The sequence below is a fragment of the Hippoglossus stenolepis genome, chromosome 4 (assembly GCF_022539355.2).
Source record: "Hippoglossus stenolepis isolate QCI-W04-F060 chromosome 4, HSTE1.2, whole genome shotgun sequence".
Taxonomy (NCBI): Eukaryota; Metazoa; Chordata; class Actinopteri; order Pleuronectiformes; family Pleuronectidae; genus Hippoglossus; species Hippoglossus stenolepis.
The window spans coordinates 12070714-12090984 of record NC_061486.1 but is presented as its reverse complement, the minus strand read 5'-3'; the positions used below and the strand labels follow the sequence as shown (position 1 = coordinate 12090984).

Below are 20271 nucleotides of genomic sequence, written 5' to 3'. Positions count from 1 at the left end.
TAACGACAAACTGCAGCCGTCTGATAGCGCCACAGGGCTGCACGGCGTAGGCGTGAGTTAAATACCTGGAAAATGAATCACACCGAGAGCTTCATATAAACTGTTGAGTCATAGCTGAACCTGAAAGCATTTCAGCCAGAGCTGCAGCACCCGAGGCGGTCAGCGCTGCAGATGCCACGGAACTGGTTTTGTTGCATTGTTTGAATGTCTAGATTTTCTAATGACAAACTACCAAATACATCTTCTGCTAACAGGGTTAAATGACGTCATAGAGAAAAATGAAAGTACACAGGAGACAGTTATGATCAGAGAAGTCAGAGGACACAGAGGAAAGGTGGTATGTGAATTACCTGAGGCAGTCACCTCTTCCCATCTGCTATGACTAACAGGTGAGAGGACACGGAGGGAAATGGGCTGACTTGTTTTCAAGTGCCTGTTGGTTAGAAGCTTAGTTATTTATATAAAATCAGACAAACTGATGACGCAGACCAACCCAGATCCCACAGGAGAGCTCTCACCAAATTAAAACCATTCCCACCTGTAACGTTTTAACTTACTAGGCTAATAAACTCTAAACAAATGTTTGTAAGACATTAGGGTTTGGTTCAAATCCCAGGAAAATGTGTTTTATAAGTGGTATCTAACCACGTAGATTGTTTTATTGGTCATGATGTGATATGAGTATCTGTGAGATGTCTACCATCACTGCAGAAAAAATCCATCGGCCAAAAACATTGTTACAAGCAAAAAGGTGTAATCTATATGAACAAAACATAATGAAGAGAAGTTGGTTAGATAGTTTTCACAACTAGAATGGCACTCAGAGTGTGTGTCTGTCCAAACAATCCCAGATTGTGGATATATATATATAGTCCCCTAAACCTTTCAGATTTTTTTTTCATGGCGATCCATGAATGATTCTCTGAGAAATCAAGGAAAATGTTGAAAGATTTCACAATGTTAAAGAAAGGGAAAAGAAAATTCCTGGATCCGCCCACTGATATGAATCCCCACCAACATTTAATGGGTTCTGCTCTGACTCATCCTCTCACCAAGTTTCATGGTAATCTGTCCAGGAGTTTTTGCATAATCCTGTTTACTGACTTACAAACAAAGACTAAAACATAACCTGGAAGAAAGGAATCAAGTCAGATTCCTTATTTAATTTACTGGAGATGTAATATTAAATGGTAATGTCCATTACATCCCAATATTGTATCTGCTTCCCTTAGACTATAGTTTACAGGTGAGGTTTCCCAGTACTATTTGTTTTTGTTTTTTGGGGACAATTATTGTTACCCTGGTGACGTAAACACATCGAATACCTGTTGCTGCCACTGTGAAAATATAACGCTACTAGGCCGTGCTGAAGCACGTGACAAGTAGCTAATGTTGAAGTTTGTAATACTTAAATTACACGACTATGCTTAACAAAACAACATAATTTGAACTTGCTAAGAGCATTTCTGATGTTTTTAACCACTTAAATTGTTGTAAATAACGTAAACGTTAGTTACAACAATACTTACAGACATATGTAAACTCCTTTGTGATAACAACGGGCGCTCCGATCGTTTAATGGCTGTTCCAGTCACAGTTTCTTCAGTTTCTCTAAAGCGCTCCAGCGAGGTGAACTGACTGATGGGTTGTCTTGTCAACTTCAGGTGAACTGAAGAGAGTTGTTCAGTTCTTCCCCGCACAGTTCCCAGTCCCCTTGAACCTACAGTTTGGAATCTCACTTAAAATGGCTGTATACCCTGTGCAGTCCACTTGGCAGTGATCAGAACGCACCCCATCTGTGGGCTCCTGTTCCGTCCGAGCAGCTGTAAGAACTCTTGTGCTAACAGGCGGTGGGTGAAGGGGGATGGGCTGAATAATTCATCACCACTGATAAAAACTAAAGCTACGACCAGTGATCTGACATCACATTTTGCTGGTCTCCATGGCAACCACCTGTCAATATTTATCAAAGTGCATGAAACTCAAACACCTTTTCTGACAGCAAAGTGCAGCTGGGGTGAAGGGAAGGGGGCCTGTCCCAGGCCCTGCTCTGATTGGACGCGGCCTTCAAACAACCCATGTGAGAAGATTTGCAGCGTCTGTAAATACATTCAGAGCAAAATGTGCTGGTTGCAAATGAAAAGCGCTTGAAAACTTTGCGTGAGAGCAGAGGTCTGTGGCTGTAGTGTGGAAATGATCATGTAGAGAGAAGAGGTCAATCCAATCAGCCCACTCAGACAGAGAACAGCTAATCCCACGAATACACCACCAGAGGTAGGTTAGAGCGAGGGGGGAGGTCTCTCTGTTCATGGAAACCAGGGTCTCATTTCTTTTCCTGGGATCAGACCATGTGCTACGACACACTGTTGATACTGCTGAGCCAAACTGATAAGTCTGAAACGTGGGGCAGCTCACACTTTAAATAAAACTCTCCACATGAAACCGATCAGATTTCAGTCGACGTTCGCATGTTGCATCTGTTTCCTTTTACTGCAAAGCTAATTTGATGCTGCAAAAAAGAGCTGAGAGAGACGCTCAGCTTCAGAACGACACAACGCAAGATTCAGCAGGGGCTCCCCCTATAGGTGGGATGCGTAACTCGCTGTCGTAAAAGAGTTGTGGTACGAGCCTGACCACTCTGACCCTGATGTCGAAATATTTGGCTAACTTGCCGACTAAATCTCTATAAAAATGGCTTCTGATGATAAACTAGTGAGCACAACACCAACACGAAGGAGAAAACCTAACAGCCTCCTGAACTTCTGTAAAAATGTTGTCGGATATAATCTACGTGAACAAAAGTCAGAGCCTTCTCAGCATTTGTAACCTGTCCTAAACTAAGTTACACATTCATGCTCACACAGTTTTTGGAGTCTGGCAGTAAATATGCACATTCCCTGCACTCACCATACAAGCTAACAAGCTAACAAGCTAACACAGCAAGCAAGTAGCCGACGTATGGTGTTTTTCCGTCTTTTATTCAAGAGCCTGGTCTCTTAGTTTGAGGGCACTTTACGTTCCGATTTTTTAATGCTCTCACTCAAAACCCTGCTCTTGCACTCAAATAAACCGAAGTTGAGCTTATGTTTTTTGCAGTCCAGCTTGAGCTCCTCTCCTCGTGCTCACGCTGCTTCTGTGCGCATGTAAAATGTTTTTTCTCAGATTTCTTTCCTCTGCTCTTGATTTTTTTTTACAAAATTCCCTGACCAATAGAACGCCAGGTGTAGTAATGACAAATGAAATAATTCAGCCCTCATTTTGGTACTTTGGCTGTTGGTACCATAACGTAAAAAAAGCCTAAAAATCCTTGATTTTGCCACAGCCATGTTGACCAGTGATCTATCTGCTGGACTCCTGCTCCATGAACGTATCGTATATTTGAGAGTGAGTGCAGAGTTTTTAGCAAGCACATGCACTTCCTCCGGAGAAAGTGCGAAGAATCTCAGGAGTTCAGTGCCTGTCTGACAGCAGCTTGGTGCCATTCCAGGTGTCCAGGGGGCGCTGTGGCAATGAAAGACATGCCTTCCTCCCTATAATAAGTGTCTGTACCATCACAATGATTTTGAAGCTGATATTTTAAGATACAGAACTACATAATGTTGCTTTAAATCGGATTCCACCCAAGAAAAAAAAAAATCCTGCCTGCTCGAAGCCCGGATATGAAACAAACATAACCACAGCAGATGTAGAGGGGATTTTGACACGCTTTAATCTTATTTTAGGGCCCGAGCACCTCCGGTGGGAGGCCCTATTGTATTTCGAAGGATTTGTATTTCCCTTTTGGGGCTTTTTCAGGGCCTAGACATGCTCAAATTGTTACCAAAGTTTGCAGGAAATTCAAAACCCCAAAAAGTAATTGTTTTCTGGAGTAATTTGAAATGGGCCTGGAAAAATGGCTCAACAGCGCCATCTAAGGAAAAGCCCCTCAGTTAGCTTTCACCGATCTTCACAAAAATCGTAGTCCAGGTGTATCATGACCAGACAAACAAAAAAGGTCAGAGGTGCAATGGGAAAAAAGCAACAGGAAGCCTGCCATTTTGGCTTTAGTGGCCATATTGGCCATTTTCCACATTTTTATTTTTTTGGGGACGGACAGACGGACGGATTTTCGTCCGTCTGTCTGTCCGTATATTTTATTTTTTTGGGACGGACAGACGGACAGATTTTTATTTTTTTTATTTTTTTCGTCCGTCTGTCTGTCCGTATTGTAGCATAGCCCTAGTTGTAAATTGCGACCTCATGGCAAATTTCCCTGAAACACTGCAGCGTTCTTCAACGTAAATGCAGTTATTTATAGTATGTGTTCTCAGGCACCGTCTGCTGTTGAGACCTCCAGCCGCCTGACTGTCACTGACACTCCTGGGGGGAAAGAGACAAGAGATAAGAAAGCTGATAGGAGGACAGACAGACGTAATCTTCTCCTCTCTTTGTCAGTTTTTCTTTTTTTCTTGGTAAAATATCACAATATCAGAGGCCCATTCTTTCATCAGGCCAAAGTATACTGTAATGACATCAATGGTTTCCATGGCAACGGAGGGAGGGTAGATGACAACATCCTACTGCGTCTTTTAGAGCAGGAGATCACAGCGCTGTTCCGGATGAGAGCCGCACACTCACACTCGCACACGCACACACACACGCACACACCTATAAAAGACAAACTTTTGTGACAAGATGCACCTTTTCTGTGATATTTATTGTGTCACACACGCACACACACACACACACACCAGAATGAAACCCCATTTACAAAAAGAAGCCCAGCAGTACAGGCTTTGAAGGAAGTGAGTCTGACGTAAATGCTGTAGCTCTGCATGGTGTGTGTGTGTGTGTGTGTGTGTGTGTGTGTGTGTGTGTGTGTGTGTGTGTGTGTGTGTGTGTGTGTGTGTGTGTGTGTGTGTGTGTGTGTGTGTTCTTTTGTGAAATCAGCTCTTCATCCACTGAAGGTTGCACTGTACTTATAGACCCGCTCCATTATTCAACTCCGGCCCCTCATCTCTAAAACACACGCTGGCCAGCAGATGGACAGAGTCAGAAATCCCAGTTGACCCAGTAGTGCCTGGAAAAAGAACCAGCTCCTGCAGGCTCAGGGCTGGATGATACAGCCAGGAGGTCACACACACACACACACACACACACACACACACACACACACAAACAAACAAACAACCATCTTGAGGAATCTTAACATTAGCTCATCTTACAGTTTATAAACCATCACTGAGGAGGGGGGGCTGAGGGTGAAATAAAGAAAGCGAGTGGGCCTCCTTCTCTTCTCCGTCACTGATGTTTGTCATTTGTCACCCTGAGAGCGTCTGACCTCACCGTGTGTGTGTGTGTGTGTGTGTGCGTGCGTGTGCGTGCGTTCGCGCGTGTGTGCGTGCCATGCTGTGTGTGTGTGTGGGGGGGGGGGGGCTTTGCTTGACTCCTTTCATTATAAATGACACAGTCCTGGGAGGCAGCTGCATTGACGTCAGGGCTCTCAGCGCCGTCAAGGGCTCTGGTTGCTGAACGAGCCCCCAACCACCCAAATAACAGGATCTAAATAGAAAGAAATAAGGTTTGTGCTGTTTTCTCACTGCCTCGTGAACTCGCGCGGATTTAGGAAGTGGATCCTCGAGTAATCCCGTTTAAATAAAGCTTTTCTTGGTTGTAGGAACGTTGGAGTTTCTGTTTAGATCTCCAGCTTTTAAAATGTGGCTCTTTTTTTATCGTCTTGCACGTGAGGAAAAGTCCAAACTGTGGGTTCTGGTCCCGACGGTTCCACCTCCTCCTGTTTCACACCCTGCCTCGGAGCTGCTAAAGCCCAAATAGCTCTGCTGAGGTCCCTCAGTGGCAGAATATGCTGACACGCAGCGGCTACACCTTCCCGTGCATCCCAGTATACGTGCATAATGTGCTCGAAGCCGCGAGCTGCACCGTCCAAAGGGCTGGGCGGAGGATTGGGAGAGCGCCTTGGCCCCGAGGAGGGTTGAGGGGAGATTTGAGGAGATTAAAAAGAGGAAGGTTGAGATTCTCATAAAGATCTCTGCCATGTGATTTACGGCCCTAATCCTCGCTGCTAAATTGCTCATTTGGGAATTAACCAAAACTAGAGTGCTTAAAAGACCGGCTGCATGTTGCACACACACAAAAAGAACAACTAAGTATAGCAGTGTTGAGTTGATACTGTGACCTTGGGAACTTGGGCCAAGGTGATACAGCTGTAAACGCGTTTCTCATGCATTCCAACAACACTTAACAAATATCCACCCTGGACCCAGCCCTCCTCTTGCAGCGCTCCTCTGTTCTCCGCAGCAGTAGCAGTCAGGGTGAGGGGCAGGTGTCAGCTGCAGATCCTGCCCCCGCTCCGCACGCTTCCCCCGCGGCCAAAACAACCCGCAGCACCCGCACTTTCATCTCGGCAGCCGCTTCCTACCAGGTCAGAGCTGACCAAACACGACACCAGGAACATGTGGGATTCATCCGAGCCCTGCTTTGTGTACTTGAGCGTATTGTTACAAAGCACACAAAGAGAATTACACATCCATGGACGTCAGGTTTCACATCGCTCAGTCCCAGAGGACGTTGTTAGGCCTTTTTCTGATACTGAATAACTTCACAGCACTCAAGGGTCCAAAGAGACAGAATTCTATAGGTCTTCTTGCATCGGAGTAAACACCATGTCTTCTGAAGACACACCGTCCCCGTGGTGAAGCTCAGGGTTCCATCGTCCTGCTGTGGGAGCGCCTCGCTGCAGCAGGTCCTGGAAGCCCTGAGGAGACTGAGGAGAACAGAGAACCCCTCCTGGAGAACACGACTGTGACCGGGTGGATTTGTTTTCCAGCAACAAACACGAAGAGAAGGCTTCACAGGAAAGACTCAAAACTGGGTCACGTCCAGACATCAAGACGATGCCGAGTCTCTGACAGAATCTTACAGTGCAGCTCGGCCCACATGGAGCAGTTTCTACAAATCTTTTGTGTTTTATTTTATTTTATTTACTTCAACTTATTTTGGCTCAACCATAGGAACCTTCAACTTATTCATTTGACACTTCAGTGAACATACAGGAACTTCAATTTCTGTTACTAGCTGTATTTTGACTTGTTTCAGTATTTAAACATTTTCGAGTGTTTTCTACTACACATGTTCAACAGCAGGTTCCTCAGATAATTTACTCTTGACAAGTTGTACGTTTGTGTGTATTTTCTATACATTTTCCAACTTAACCATAACTTTTGGTGTTTATTGACTATACAGATGTTAGTATGATTTGGCCTTGTCCCCCATAGATTCTGCAACTTACCGTAAAGACCAGAATACAAATAAGTGTGCCTAAATATGCCTTTATTATTGTCATCAAGATCCATTTCTTATTCTGAGAAATAGGTGACCAGGTTAAAACACACTGTCACAATACCAGAGGAAAACTTATTTGACCCGTTTCATCCTTTTACAATGGACAAGGTCAGAAACATGGCCTCCCTGAGGAAGATAAAGTTCTGTAAATTATCCTGTAACAATGTGATTCAATTTCACTTTGATATTACAGAAATTTTCTGTCAAAACTTGTGATTTTATCAAATTTACAGTGAAATGTTTCACTGTGTATTTCAATGACAACTCAATCTGATTCATTATGGATTCTAATCAAGTGGCTGTTTAATGGGATTGTTTCCTGTTGCAGCAAATTGGCCATTACAGTAACAAGAGGCCTTCATGTGCTTAAGCAGTAACTAATTATAAAAGCAGGCTGCACACGTTCCGTTGAGTTACTTTATTCAGATCAAGATACAGTAGTACAGCAGCCCAACTGTGGAGAGAATTCAAAATAAAAGCAGTCTTTGCGATACAGGACAATCAACGATCAAAGTTTATTCAATAACAAAATGTAGGGGGGGAGGAGTTCAGGGAAAAGACAGTTTATTTTGTCAACCCAGGCGATAGAGTTATTCAACCCACCCATAACCACCCCAGGACCCATCCCATATTAAAACATAACGCAGCCTTATGTACACATGCTCCATGTCCCCGATCCCCCTTTGAAAGCATGCGCTCATTCTCCACCGTGTAGAGATTTGTAAGCTACGTCCTTGGTGTTCTCTGATCTGATGCTTTTAAATCTCACGTACAGTGGAGGACTTGGCCTGGACTGCAGGGAGGCTCCAGGACACAGTGCCACGCTTTCTTTAATCCCACGGCCCCGAAAGCTGTGGTCAATTTAAGTTTTACCATTCCATTAACGTCAGAGGGATTAATTGTCCCTCACAGACAAGACCGTGGTCTTGTTTTTTTGTTTACAGGACAAGTGAAAACTGTTTACCCACGCATACTAAAAGAAGACACCACTGCTTTTTAAAGTAATTGACACAAAGATTTAAGAGCGATGCCGGAACCTATTGCAGAAAAAGCACGACTACGACTTTCCACCCGTGCACATCAACGAAATCACTGAGGAGGAGGGGGAGGGATAATTATAAGCAACACTTTCCGACCGAGCTGGTCCCTGTTACACTGGGCCGAGGTAATTCATGTGTCTGACCGATTCAATCTGTGTTGCTGTAGAGAACAAACAGTGCAGAGGGGCAGAGAGTTCGGCGAGGACATTATTTCAGATTGATTAGTACATGCAATCATTGAGAGTTCATCAGATTACATGCAGTAATGGATGCTCCCATTATTTTTTGCCAAAGCTTTGTACATAACAATCTTGCGTGACATTTAGGAGACAACAGGTTTTAGTCTGGCGGTAGAAAAATCAACTAGTCCTGCAGAGAGCGTTCAGTCAGGACTCTGGGAGATCCGAGGGCTGATTCCTAAACAAGCAGTTTGTTTCTCAAACTCCTTTTTTTTTTTTGTCTTAGTTAGCATCTAGCACTGGGAGGAAAGCGCAGCAGCACGGCCCTGGGTGCTGGCCGGCGAACATGGACATGTGGTGCGCTGCAGTGACTGTGGCTTAAGGACAACAGTGGCCGAAGATGGAAAAGGGGTAGGAATGTGAGAGGGGTTGTGGTTAGCGATGCCTAGCTAGTACAGTAGCACATTGGTCAGCATGCACCACTCATTTTCATCATACGCTGCCTTGTTAAAGCACCCATTTACAGCAAAGAAGAAGGTTAACGAAGAAGCCTGTGCTACGCCTGGACGTGGACGACCATTGGACAGTAAAAAAAAAAAAAGGAAAAGAAATTGTTAACAGCTTTTCTATACATTTATCAGTTGTTCCTGAACATCAATAAATATCTTGTAAAAGTGTTTGCGTTGTTGTTTCGGGTGGTTGTCTGGTTTCGCCACGTTGGGTTGGTTATGCTAGGACCAGAACTGCGGGAAAAAAATAATACGTTGTCATGTCAGATATGATTCATGGTATTTACAGTTTGTAAACAATGATAGAAGAAGAATTCTTACCACTGATAGCTTCCTGGGCAAAGTACTTGACATCCATGTCTGTGTCTGTGGCCAGCTTCTCCAGCACTGGCTTCACCTCCGTCTGAAGGGCACTTGGGGACAAAGATGGAGGAAGAGAAAAATTGAACAAAATGTCCTCTTCACTGTCTACAATTACGATCAATATTGAGATCAATTATTCATTCAGTGTAGGGGTCAAACATTTTTGATGCAGTTTTGTATTTAAATTTACAGATGGTAATGATGCAAAAGTTAGCAAGTGCAGCGGACACTTTAAAAATATGCAACCTATACATCCAACCCACCACCATCGGCCCTCTCGTCAAAACTACAACTACATTTTTTTTTAACCCGAATTCAGAAGCAAAATATAAAATCTAAGCATCAAATCTAAACAAAAAAAGTCTACTTGAACTAACATGACAGCTCTGCAAAAGTGGAGCCAAAACATCTCTACCGCCCCCTGCTGGCTGGCTGTGAGTGTATAAATCGCTTCACGTCAGTGTTGAATTTGATGAGGATACATTTAAAACAATCCCACAGCCCATCATGTTCATTTAACTGCGGGAAGCCAAAGTCGCGATCAAGATAATTATTCAATAAATTTTATAGTCCTCGTGTGAGGTCAGAAAACATGATGCTGATATTACACAAACAACATACTTGCTGTCAAGGACGGGCCCAATCTTCTGAAGGGACTTTGCCACATTGAAGCGAACGTTGGCAACCTGGTCGTTGGACATCTTGAGCACCACTGGCAACATCTGCTTAGTGGTGATGTCCTGGCCACAAGCCTCTGACAGAGCCTGAAACCCCACACAGGCAGGTTAGTTAACGACAGTTAGCTTTTACAAAAGGGAACTGAAGTAGTTTCAGGCAGAAAGTATATTTAGAAAATGTGTCATGCTATCGGAATATTAAACCCTTAAAAATAACTTTAAGGAACCAACTGTGAGAGCGAGCTGATGACGCTGTTTGACTCACATTGATGCAGAACAGAGTGGTCATCCTGTGGAGGTAATTGGGGTCGTTGGCCATGCCCAGCACTTTGGGTACGATGGTGTTCTGAGCCCATTCAGCTCCAAACTTCTCCACCAGCTTCATTAGATTACAGGTGGCCGCCTCACGGATGGCATACACTGGAAAATCACAGTGACAACAATCAACATCTAAAATTGGCAAAGCAGTGACATACATGCTGTTTACTAATACATCTAAGCAATACAAATAAATATATTAAACTTATGGTGTACGACATTTACGATGGTGGACAAAGAGGCTGAGGGGGAAAGATTTGGGGTTCATTTCTTTAGTTTAGTCTTTCTTTGAATAGCTTATGTAAGGGTGGCACAGCCTTAACCCCAACAACACACTCAGCAACACACACAGAAACACAAACACACAGAAACACACACTGACAGAAACTCGCACCAGCAGCATTCCAATGATGTAACCCAGCTGGTCCTTTGTCCTCAATAGCGAGTGCATTTCTCTAATTGGAAAACAATGTGATGAGAACACTACACACAATGGGTGCAAACTGGATGTTAAAGACAATGTTGAAGATGACAGAATGGAGCAGGGTGTGTTTTGTAGCTCGACAGCTCTTTCAGCATTTGAAAAAGGATTTGGAGTCTTGTCTCACAAAACAGTTCTGGGTGGACAGAAGACCTTAAATCGAGAATAAATGCACAGAATAACTTGCAGGGTGTTGCCTTCACGAATCAAGTTAAACTTGGTGAAGTAATGATGTGAAGGAACTATGACAGAATTGAACAGAGCAGTTTAACTATCACGCTGTGACACAAATCCAGACTGTGGTGACAAATTCTGACGACAACTTGTCAAAATCATTGTACTACAGGAAGTCGTATTTCACCTTAATCTGGCCCCACTCACAGCTACACAGTACTGTATACTAAGACCTGTTCACATCCTTCTAGCATGTATGTGACGGCAGAGATCTGCAGATTGCCACATCTCAGCCCCCTATTTTCTCACTCCCACCGCCTCTGCTGATCAATCTCTTCCCTTCTACGTCTGCTTTTCTTTGTTCTGGTAATAACACAGTATCAGAGTGGTGATAGAAGACCCCACTGTTAACTGGCTGCTCTCGTGTGAGCAAGAGCTGCGATGTTCTAATACGACCTTCCTTAAGTGTGTAATGGAAAATGAGGAAACGTAAGAGGAGTTGAATGTGAGATCCTTCCAGAAAGGGCTTGTGCATCATTAAGGTGTTAGAAGCTGCTGCAGGGCACCAAGAGCCAAAATGAATTAAAAAAAAAAGGACAAGTGGGACATAGGGAATAGTATGGTTGCCGAGGAAGTTGTTCTGGGCAGTTATTGGTTTGTGGAGCATGAAAAGAGCATAAATGAAGCTCTAAAATAAGGATAATATTTTAAACTGTTTAGAATTCAGGTACATTCCCAAAATAGCTGCTAACATAAGTGTTTGTTTAAATTTAAAAAACAAAACAATTCTGACGTGACATAGAGACGCACCTAATGAGTTCAATTTGTTAGTGTCTGAACTAAGACTTTGGGAAACTTGACAATATTAATAATTCCTTACCATGATCAATGAGCCAGGCCATACAAAGGGTGTTGAGCTTCTCATCAAAGAACTCCACTCCCTGAGGAAACAAGCACACTGTAATTGGAGAGATTTCCTGGACGTCTACAGGCCTGATAAACCTCCGTTAGTCTGCATTGCGAAAAGAATTCTAGGGTGTTTGCATGGCCCTAATTAGAAGGCCCTTTAAAACACATTTTATACGAGTTTCGGCTGTCTACCTATACTCCATGACTCACCAGTTGTCCTGCCAACAGGGGCATGTACTCTATGATGGCGAGGCGGACCCTCCACTTCGCATCCTCTGCCAGCTCCACTATGGCCGGCAGCAGTGACTGGGAGAGCTGACGGATGCCAATCACTTCGTTCACACAGTCGAGATTAGAGATGATGTTGAGACGCACCTCGGGGCACTGCGACAAAAAAAGAGAAGAGGAAAAAGTTAAGATTATGGCAGCACGACTCCATCACAACTGAGAAAAACATTTATCTCAAAACTTTAATCCAAAGTTAAGTTTTTTTATGCTTTATAGGAAATAACTTAAGCATTGTTTTTTTTACTGTGTACAAAATTTACATTTCATGGCTCCAGCCACTCAACCATAACCTCTACGCAGTTTTGTCTAGAAAAATGAAACCCTGGTTTGTATCCGGATGCCTTACATGGAGATCTGCTTTAGTTTTAATTAAGACAGGATATTAACTGGAACAGCTAAACAAGCCTTTTAATCCACATAATCCAAAAAAACAGAGGAAGCAGCCCTAAACTACAAAATGATTTGATAAGTCAGGTTTATAAACCAGGTGGGAGGAGAGCAGCAGCCAGAAAAAGGCAGTGTGACAACGTGAAATCTTTAGGCTCTTGTATAAATGACATGCTCTCTATCGAGCTTCAGAGAACACCGTCCTCTGACAGATTAACCTTGAATTACTGAAATTTGCAAGTCAAAGCTGAAGTGTCAGTTTGGACTGTAATCTCATTAGACTCTTCTGGTCTGGCATTTGTGTTGTGAGGAAATTGGGTCAGTTTTTAATAGGACGAAGAAGCAAATGACAGCCTCAAGCCTTCAAAAACATCTATATACCTTTGTGTCTAACCTGCCAATCTCATGTCTGGTGAATCAATGTCATGGAAAACATACTCATTGGACAAGAAGTGACAGGGCCACTGTTGTACTAGATAAAAACTGAAATGCAATGCAGACAGACTGATGACAGGATGAATCTAATTTCAGTACGAGACCATTCTTTGTGCAACGGGACCAGCTGAAACCGCAGCCTTGCTCAACCCAATATAACCAGTGATTACCTTCAATTACCTCTGTGCATACAAATCAATGAGGCAAGTAATCACTTATAGTTTTGCAGCATCCAGCTGTTAGTTATGATTCCCTCTCAAATCAGCTTTTCACTTCTAATTGTATGGGCTCCGTCTGGTTGCCAACAGTGTGCATCATACTGCTAGACAAAGTGGCTTTACCTGGAGAAGATATGCTGATCACTAAAGGAGTTGGTCAAAGTCAGATGCTTCAGAGGAAGCTTTTTCTGTGAATGTTACCAAACCAGATACTGTCCAGAGAGTTTTTAAAGCCAGATGTGTAAAATATAAAAGAGAAAACAGGGTCCATGAAGTCAAGTGTGCATTTCCTTTACCTCGTCCTTGAGCTGAGCCAGGAAGAGAGGCAGTAAGTGCTCTATTGTGTTGTCCTTGCCCAGGATGGTTGAAAGGCCCATAATGACTGAGGCCAGGGCTGACTTCACATGCTGGTTGGTGTCTGAAACGAGCTCCTGGTCAGAGACGGGGCACACAGGAGACAGAGATCAGCACAAACAAATAGTTAAGACTGAAGGTACGTAAACAAACATCAGGAACACTGCTATACCTCCTATTCACAACACTGTACAGAGAGAGAGGCTATAATTGACTAGTGTTTAAATACACAGCAAAGTGGACTTAATACTAGTGCAGACAAAGAGTCATTGCAGTTAACTACTGTATGTGGAATAACTTCAGATATGATGTAGACAGAAACAGAGATATTGCATCATGTAAATAAAGGACAGACATTTCTCAATACTCTGTAATGTTCAAACATAACTGATCACAACAATATCACACAGAAGCTTTTCTTAGAAACTCTGCAAATATTAACTGATAGTAGCAATGTTGAAGATGTTATCACGAGTCATGTATATTATTACATGTTACTAGTGACAATTTTATTGCTTTCTATGGTTGTGTGACTGTGTTTCTGCTTGTACAGTGTTTACATTATAAGCAAAACGACGCTGTGACATTGATCTGAACCTTTTTAACAAACAAGATTCTATAGATCGGGTAATGTGTTCTGCAATTACCATGAATTACATTTTCTTTTACTAGCAATGATGTAAGAATTTTGATATCAGAAGCTCCTCATATAAACTTATTGTTAAACAAAATACAGCAGTGCCACCTGCTGTTCAGCATCTGAACAACATAGTCACAGGCTTAACCACGGTCTCTTGCAAACACCCCAAAAATTATGCCCCCTGAATAGCCATTTATGTTTAGGGTTACAATAGTGGGTCTTTGGTTATCTAACGGTATACTGTTTGTATCTAAATAACTTTTATGAAGTTGAAAGAAAAAAAACAACTTAAAAACCTTTAATAAATTCAACTTTACATGTGCTCCCTGGTTAAATGTTGAATGGAAATATAAATCAAAGCCTGAATTTTGAGCCCAATACAGTCCCAACAAAACTTTCAATGCTTCAAATATGTTTTCATTATTGTTATTTCCTCAAACTCTCGTCATCTATCCTTTCCTGAACTCTTTGATTAATCGCCAATCCATGTTCCCTCTTGGTTTATGAGGATAACCCTTGTTCATAACTAAAGTCAATGTACACATTATTTTGTTAAACAGAATATATATATATATAAAGAAAAAGGTAAAAAAAGAAAACATTTGACCACTTCTGTTGTATGTTCTCTTTTTCCACCATAATTTAAATATCTGTAATTTTTGTTTTAATGGCCAGCGATAAAAAACACACACGGTTGTTAAAAGAAAAAGAAACTGCTTTCATTTAAGTGGATGTCACATGTCTATATCAATGCTTTGGGGTAGATTATAAAAAGATAAGCCTCTGGTTCTTTTCCATGTTTAGTAACTCATACAAGAATCTAATTGTTACACTAAGAGAAACACCAGAGAGAATTTTGGCTGTTAGAAGTTTTTTTTACCTTGACACAGGGCAGAATGTGAGTCATGATGATTTGCTCACGGCTGTCCTCTGGGAGGTTTTCGCAGAATTCTAACCAAAAGTAAAAAGAGGACACGGTCAATAAAACACAAAACACACTGGACAAGAAGCTCAACAGCTCATTCAATGTAACTAATGAATATTCATCCCCTTCAGACATTAGGGCTTTGGTAAATTTAAGTGTACTGACCTTTGACTTTGTTGGCTGCAGCAGCGCGAACCTCAGCTTCACAGTCCTTCAGGAGATTCTGGAAGGCCGGGACCAGATCGTTCTTGGTGATCTCCGGTCCCACTGCTTTCTGGAGCTAAGTTCAGAAATCAAAATATCAAATTAATCATGTGTGGAAAATATCAACAGAAGAAGACATTTTGGGAGTTATAGCTCTGAATCAACAATAAAAGGTGGCAATGAAATACTAAATAGGAGACATTACTATGATGACTGAAACGTCTGTATTAACTGAAATACTGAAAGTTCTTAACGGGGTGGTCATCGATAAAAAAATCCTACTGAATGAAAAGTTTATATCAAATCAATCAAATTTGGAAGTCTGGCTCTGACCATTGTAATGCTTTGATGCACAGAAAACTTGCAATTATCCCACTTACAACTTCAAATGCTAGTCCTGAATGCATCATAACAGCCTGGTTAACAAACTTGGTAAGAGAACCCAGTTAAAGAGGCACTACTCCGAGATTAGTTGGACAACTGTATCATTAAGACAATGTAGAGTTGTTTTCTTTATGCCATCTTACAGCAGCGAGATTTTAGTCTGGTTCCAATGTTTATTCTGGAAGCATGGAGACTATGTTCCTTTTCCCCTCCTATAAGCTATAGAGATGAAAACAACTCACTTATTATGAGTCACATTCACTAACCCTATTCAAATACCATAACCCAGTCATTATTTGTGTCAGCGAGATACTTTGCTAGGTTTGACCTGTTGTCAAACAGTGCACAGTCGACAAGAGCTTGTTTTGTCATCATGAAAGCTAAACACAGATGACACGCACACTACCCCTGCAGGGACTGTAAACCGGGCAGCTAATCACACACTGCTGCAAGTCGATGAAACTCAGAGAATACATGTTATTAAACACTGTCAAATGTGATATTGTGGTCCCTTTAGTAACAGTTTACTATGTAACACTATGCTGAGCACAGCATTAATTTAACTGCGTCATCCTCATTAGAGTTAAGGAGCACTTTTTGAAAAATTAAAACCCATAGTCTGATGAGTTTCATTAACTATTTCACCTCATTAAATTCACTTCAGATACAGACTGAGACATGTCTGCCAGTGAAATTAGTAAGCTTAACTCTATCAAATGTGAAGACAACTGGTTGTAGATCCAAATGTACACCCAATTGCTACAAAGCGGATATTCAAAATAAGTCTTAATAGATAAAAATATACCTTGTGATTATTTTTGATCTCAGGACATACACCTCATTCACGAATCGTATTGAAGCACACGTTTATGAACCAGCATTGTATTGTACTTTGCCCTCATCGTCCTGGTAAGCAGTATATGCCCACACATTAAAAAGATAATGACCTCTGAATCCTGCCATTAAACTTTGTTTTCAATTTGCAGGGGGACAAATTTTGGAGCTAAATGAAATAGAAAAACTGTGAGGGCCGGTTAAATAGGACTTGCTGCTCAGCTCTAACAGCAAGAAAGTAAGGCAAAAAGGAAATAAGTCAGCTACTTACTTCAGAGAACTTGTCAGCCACCATGTAGCGAACCCTCCAGGACTTATCCTCCGCAGCCTGGCGCAGCGTTGGCATGACCAGCGTCTCCAGGTCCTCCTGGGGCAGCAGAGTGGCGATGCTCACACATGCTTCCACTGCAAGCAGGCGCACAGAGTCCTAATGGAAAAAAGAAATGGGATCAGTTTGGTCACATCTGGTTTAAAAAAGGGACAGTAAAGCCCATAGTGCAACAACAGACAAGAATCTATGGTGGAAATAAAGTGTTCGTACCTGCTCGTCAGAGGCCAGAGCAGTGAAGAGGGAAATAATGTCGCTTTTTACATAATCAAGCTCGAGGACTTTGGCAAACTCCCCCAGTTTAGATGCTGCAGCACGACGCACCATAGGAGTGTCATCTGAACACAAGGTGCGGAAATGCCTAGAGAAAAACCACAGACATTTTTATCAGACAAATTGTTTGGAGGAAACAAAACTTACTGCAGAACCAAACCAGGTTAGAGATAAATATAATATGCAATAATTTATTTTAGGCAAATATGAAGTAGACAGTATATAAAATATATCTTAAAATGTGTTATTTTGTTAGGAGGCCACTTACTGACGAATCTCAGCCTTGACAGAGCTGGAGACACGAGGATAACACACACTAAACAGGCCACAAGCAGATGTACGAGAAGTGAACCAGTCACCACTGGCCAGCCGCTTCACCAAAGGCTCAAAATGGACCTCCAGGTCAACTGGAGAGTGCTCCTGAGAGATCTTGCGCAGTGACTCCACAGCTTTGTCTCTTACTACCGTTTCTTCCACTGTAGCTAGACTCTCCAGAGGAGGCTGCAAGAGAATAGAAGATGGTTTTAGGTTACATAGGGACACAATTCTTTAAATACTCACACATACATGATGATATGGCCATGTCTATATAACTTTGAACACCTAAATATTTATCTTGCGTTGGTTGAGTTACAGTATTTTGTGTTTGTATAATTGAGGTTAGCATAATTATCCATTTATAGGAACAAAATATGAGGATGAACTAAAACCCAAATAAAAAAATGTGTGTTACTGTGGACCTCACAGGTCATCAAACGTAACAATCAGCTAAAAGCTGTGTCCTTGCAATAAATAAATTAAATCAATGGAATAAACTTGGCACTGTGCTGTCAACATGGACTTCTCAAAGGACTAGAAAAATGTGCCGTTTCTGCCTAAAAGCAGGTATTTAAGCATATATTGACAAACTCTCCAGGGAGGTAGATGCCACTTAACTTACCAGGAGACAGTGGACATACTCGGGCCCTCCCACCAACATAGTGAAATTGCCAAGCTGCTCAGCCAAGGCCAGCAGAACTTCATCTTCATCATAGATGGTATCTAAGGGATGACAGAATGTAGATTCAATTATGAAAATGCAACACCGTGGCTATCTGCCATTGCAACACCTTGGACTGCTATAAAATATATTGTTTTAAAACGTACCCCCCCCCTCTCTTTATGACAATTACACTCAGCATGTGACAGTGTTTGTGGGTAAGATGATCGACTTTATTACCTGTGAGGAAGGGAAGGAGTTCAGTGCGAGTCCTCTCGACTCCAAGCGCCAGAGCAATAGTGGACAGCTTCTTAATGCTGTTCAGTCGTAACTGTAAACAAAGCAGGAATTACGTTAACTACGGTTTAGCACATTTGGCATCCAGAGTGAGAGAATCAATGCGGCTCGTCGCACTCTGCCGACCCAGGTAGAAATGACTGGAAGGCACTTCTGTTGCCATCTTGGCCGCGATCCACATATCCGACAAAAGTAGCTAGCTAACATCAAACAGCGCTTCGAATGGAGATTACTGTTTAGAGCTTATGCAGAATACGAGCTTTAAATCAGGTGACAATGATCAAACAGGCTTAGAACAGTGAAATCGACCCGCTGCGGCCTTGAACGCATTGTTATTGTGATTGCTAACTTTAGCGCTGAGCTGGCTACAGGCAGTGCGTAAACGCTAGCGGCTAAACCAATGACCCGGTTGTCTTAGCTAACTCAATTCATTAGATTTCACTTATTTAAGGCACCGACCGAATAAAACATGTAAGAAACGATACTATGGATTAACGACGCACATCGTGAATGAGCTACACTTGTGAGCCAGGGTGCGCCCGGCAGAACATTTCTTCAAGGCCTTGGCGGTTCAGGGTAGCTAGCTTATTTGCTAGCAAGCAGCCAGACCTGGTAAATACGTCAAAATGGCTTCATTTCGCCGTCAAACACAAATAGCAACTTCAGCTGTAACCAGCGTTCCTACCTGAACATCCTCGTTCCGCAGTTCATCGATGAGAACAGCGATGGGGTAGAGGGAGTCGTCTCCATCAGCTCCTGCCATTTTGGATTCTGCTGCAGTTTCCGAATGGCGCTGCTGTGCTGAGCTACGGGGTTTCTGCCAGAGAACAGCGGCTGCAGGGAACCTCCCTCCTCCGCTGCTGCCTTCACGGACCCTCCGACATCCGCCACTCAACAGACCGCGACACATTTACACATGAAACTACACAAATAAATACAGATGGAGAAGAAACGTACTCAGACAGTTCAGTGATATAAGAACATCTGAAAGGTGTAAATTAATCTGTGAAAACCATTATTATTATAATTATTATTGTTGTTTTTATTAGTATTATACCTGTGCTGTAGTTGATGGGACCAATATGTATTTTATTTTATCACCATATACATATATAAACTGGAATATTTTTGATAGATAATCAGTATCTTATCATATAATTATTTGACAGAAATTCACCTTCAGGATAAAGACAATTGTCTACGCTTTGAGAGTAGTGTGCGCAAACCAATTTTGACTTTCAAGATCTTCATTTATATAACAACAAAAATGATCTTACAATTATTTCTGTGTGTTACTGATTCATTATGTATAAAATGTTTAGACTCTTTCTTCTTTGCTTCTTTTCTATATTCAGTAACTTTCTTTTTTGTGTGTATATATACTGTTCTTGCATAGGAGTGGCCCTCAGGTGGCCATGCGCTGAGTCACAAGCTCTGCCTTATATAACTGAATTTCAGTTCTACTTGTGGACAAAACAACTCAGATTCTATTTTAAGAATTAAAATTTATGATCAAGCTGAGGGTTGGCAGAGTAACATTTTTCCTCCAGCCAGCACTAATTGACTTGCTTAAGGACATGGATCATTATGGGGCATCGGTGACTCATCGTTAATGTTATTTTACAAAATATAGAAAAAATGTAATAGAATACAAATATGAATTAAAGCTGGAGGTAAAATTAAAAAAAAGTAAAACAAGGTAGAATTGGGCTGAAGAAAAAAGCTGCATTGTAT

The 20271-nt window shown here is 42.0% G+C and overlaps 1 protein-coding gene across 1 annotated transcript; it reads right to left on the bottom strand.

Annotated features, from left to right (window-relative positions):
• Positions 1–7744: 7744 nt before the first annotated feature.
• On the bottom strand, positions 7745–19379 carry ppp2r1bb (protein phosphatase 2, regulatory subunit A, beta b). The gene is made up of 15 exons (XM_035154485.2): positions 19223–19379; positions 18481–18571; positions 18202–18302; positions 17530–17762; positions 17202–17349; positions 16932–17087; positions 15404–15518; positions 15194–15264; positions 13616–13750; positions 12202–12375; positions 11963–12023; positions 10375–10529; positions 10054–10196; positions 9391–9482; positions 7745–9303 (listed from the first exon to the last, which is right to left on the bottom strand). The coding sequence occupies exons 1-15, from the start codon at positions 19298–19300 to the stop codon at positions 9287–9289; spliced, it is 1770 nt and encodes a 589-aa protein (XP_035010376.1). The 5' UTR covers positions 19301–19379; the 3' UTR covers positions 7745–9286.
• Positions 19380–20271: the final 892 nt, after the last annotated feature.

Bases quoted from the DNA above. Each gene is read 5' to 3' on its own strand.
- ppp2r1bb (XM_035154485.2), bottom strand. From the start codon at position 19,300: ATGGCAGGAGCTGATGGAGACGACTCCCTCTACCCCATCGCTGTTCTC. The intron at 18,303-18,480 runs GTAATAAAGTCG...GTCATCCCTTAG, and splicing joins ACTCCTTCCCTTCCTCACAG to ATACCATCTATGATGAAGAT. The intron at 12,024-12,201 runs GTGAGTCATGGA...TTGTTTCCTCAG, and splicing joins CCCTGTTGGCAGGACAACTG to GGAGTGGAGTTCTTTGATGA.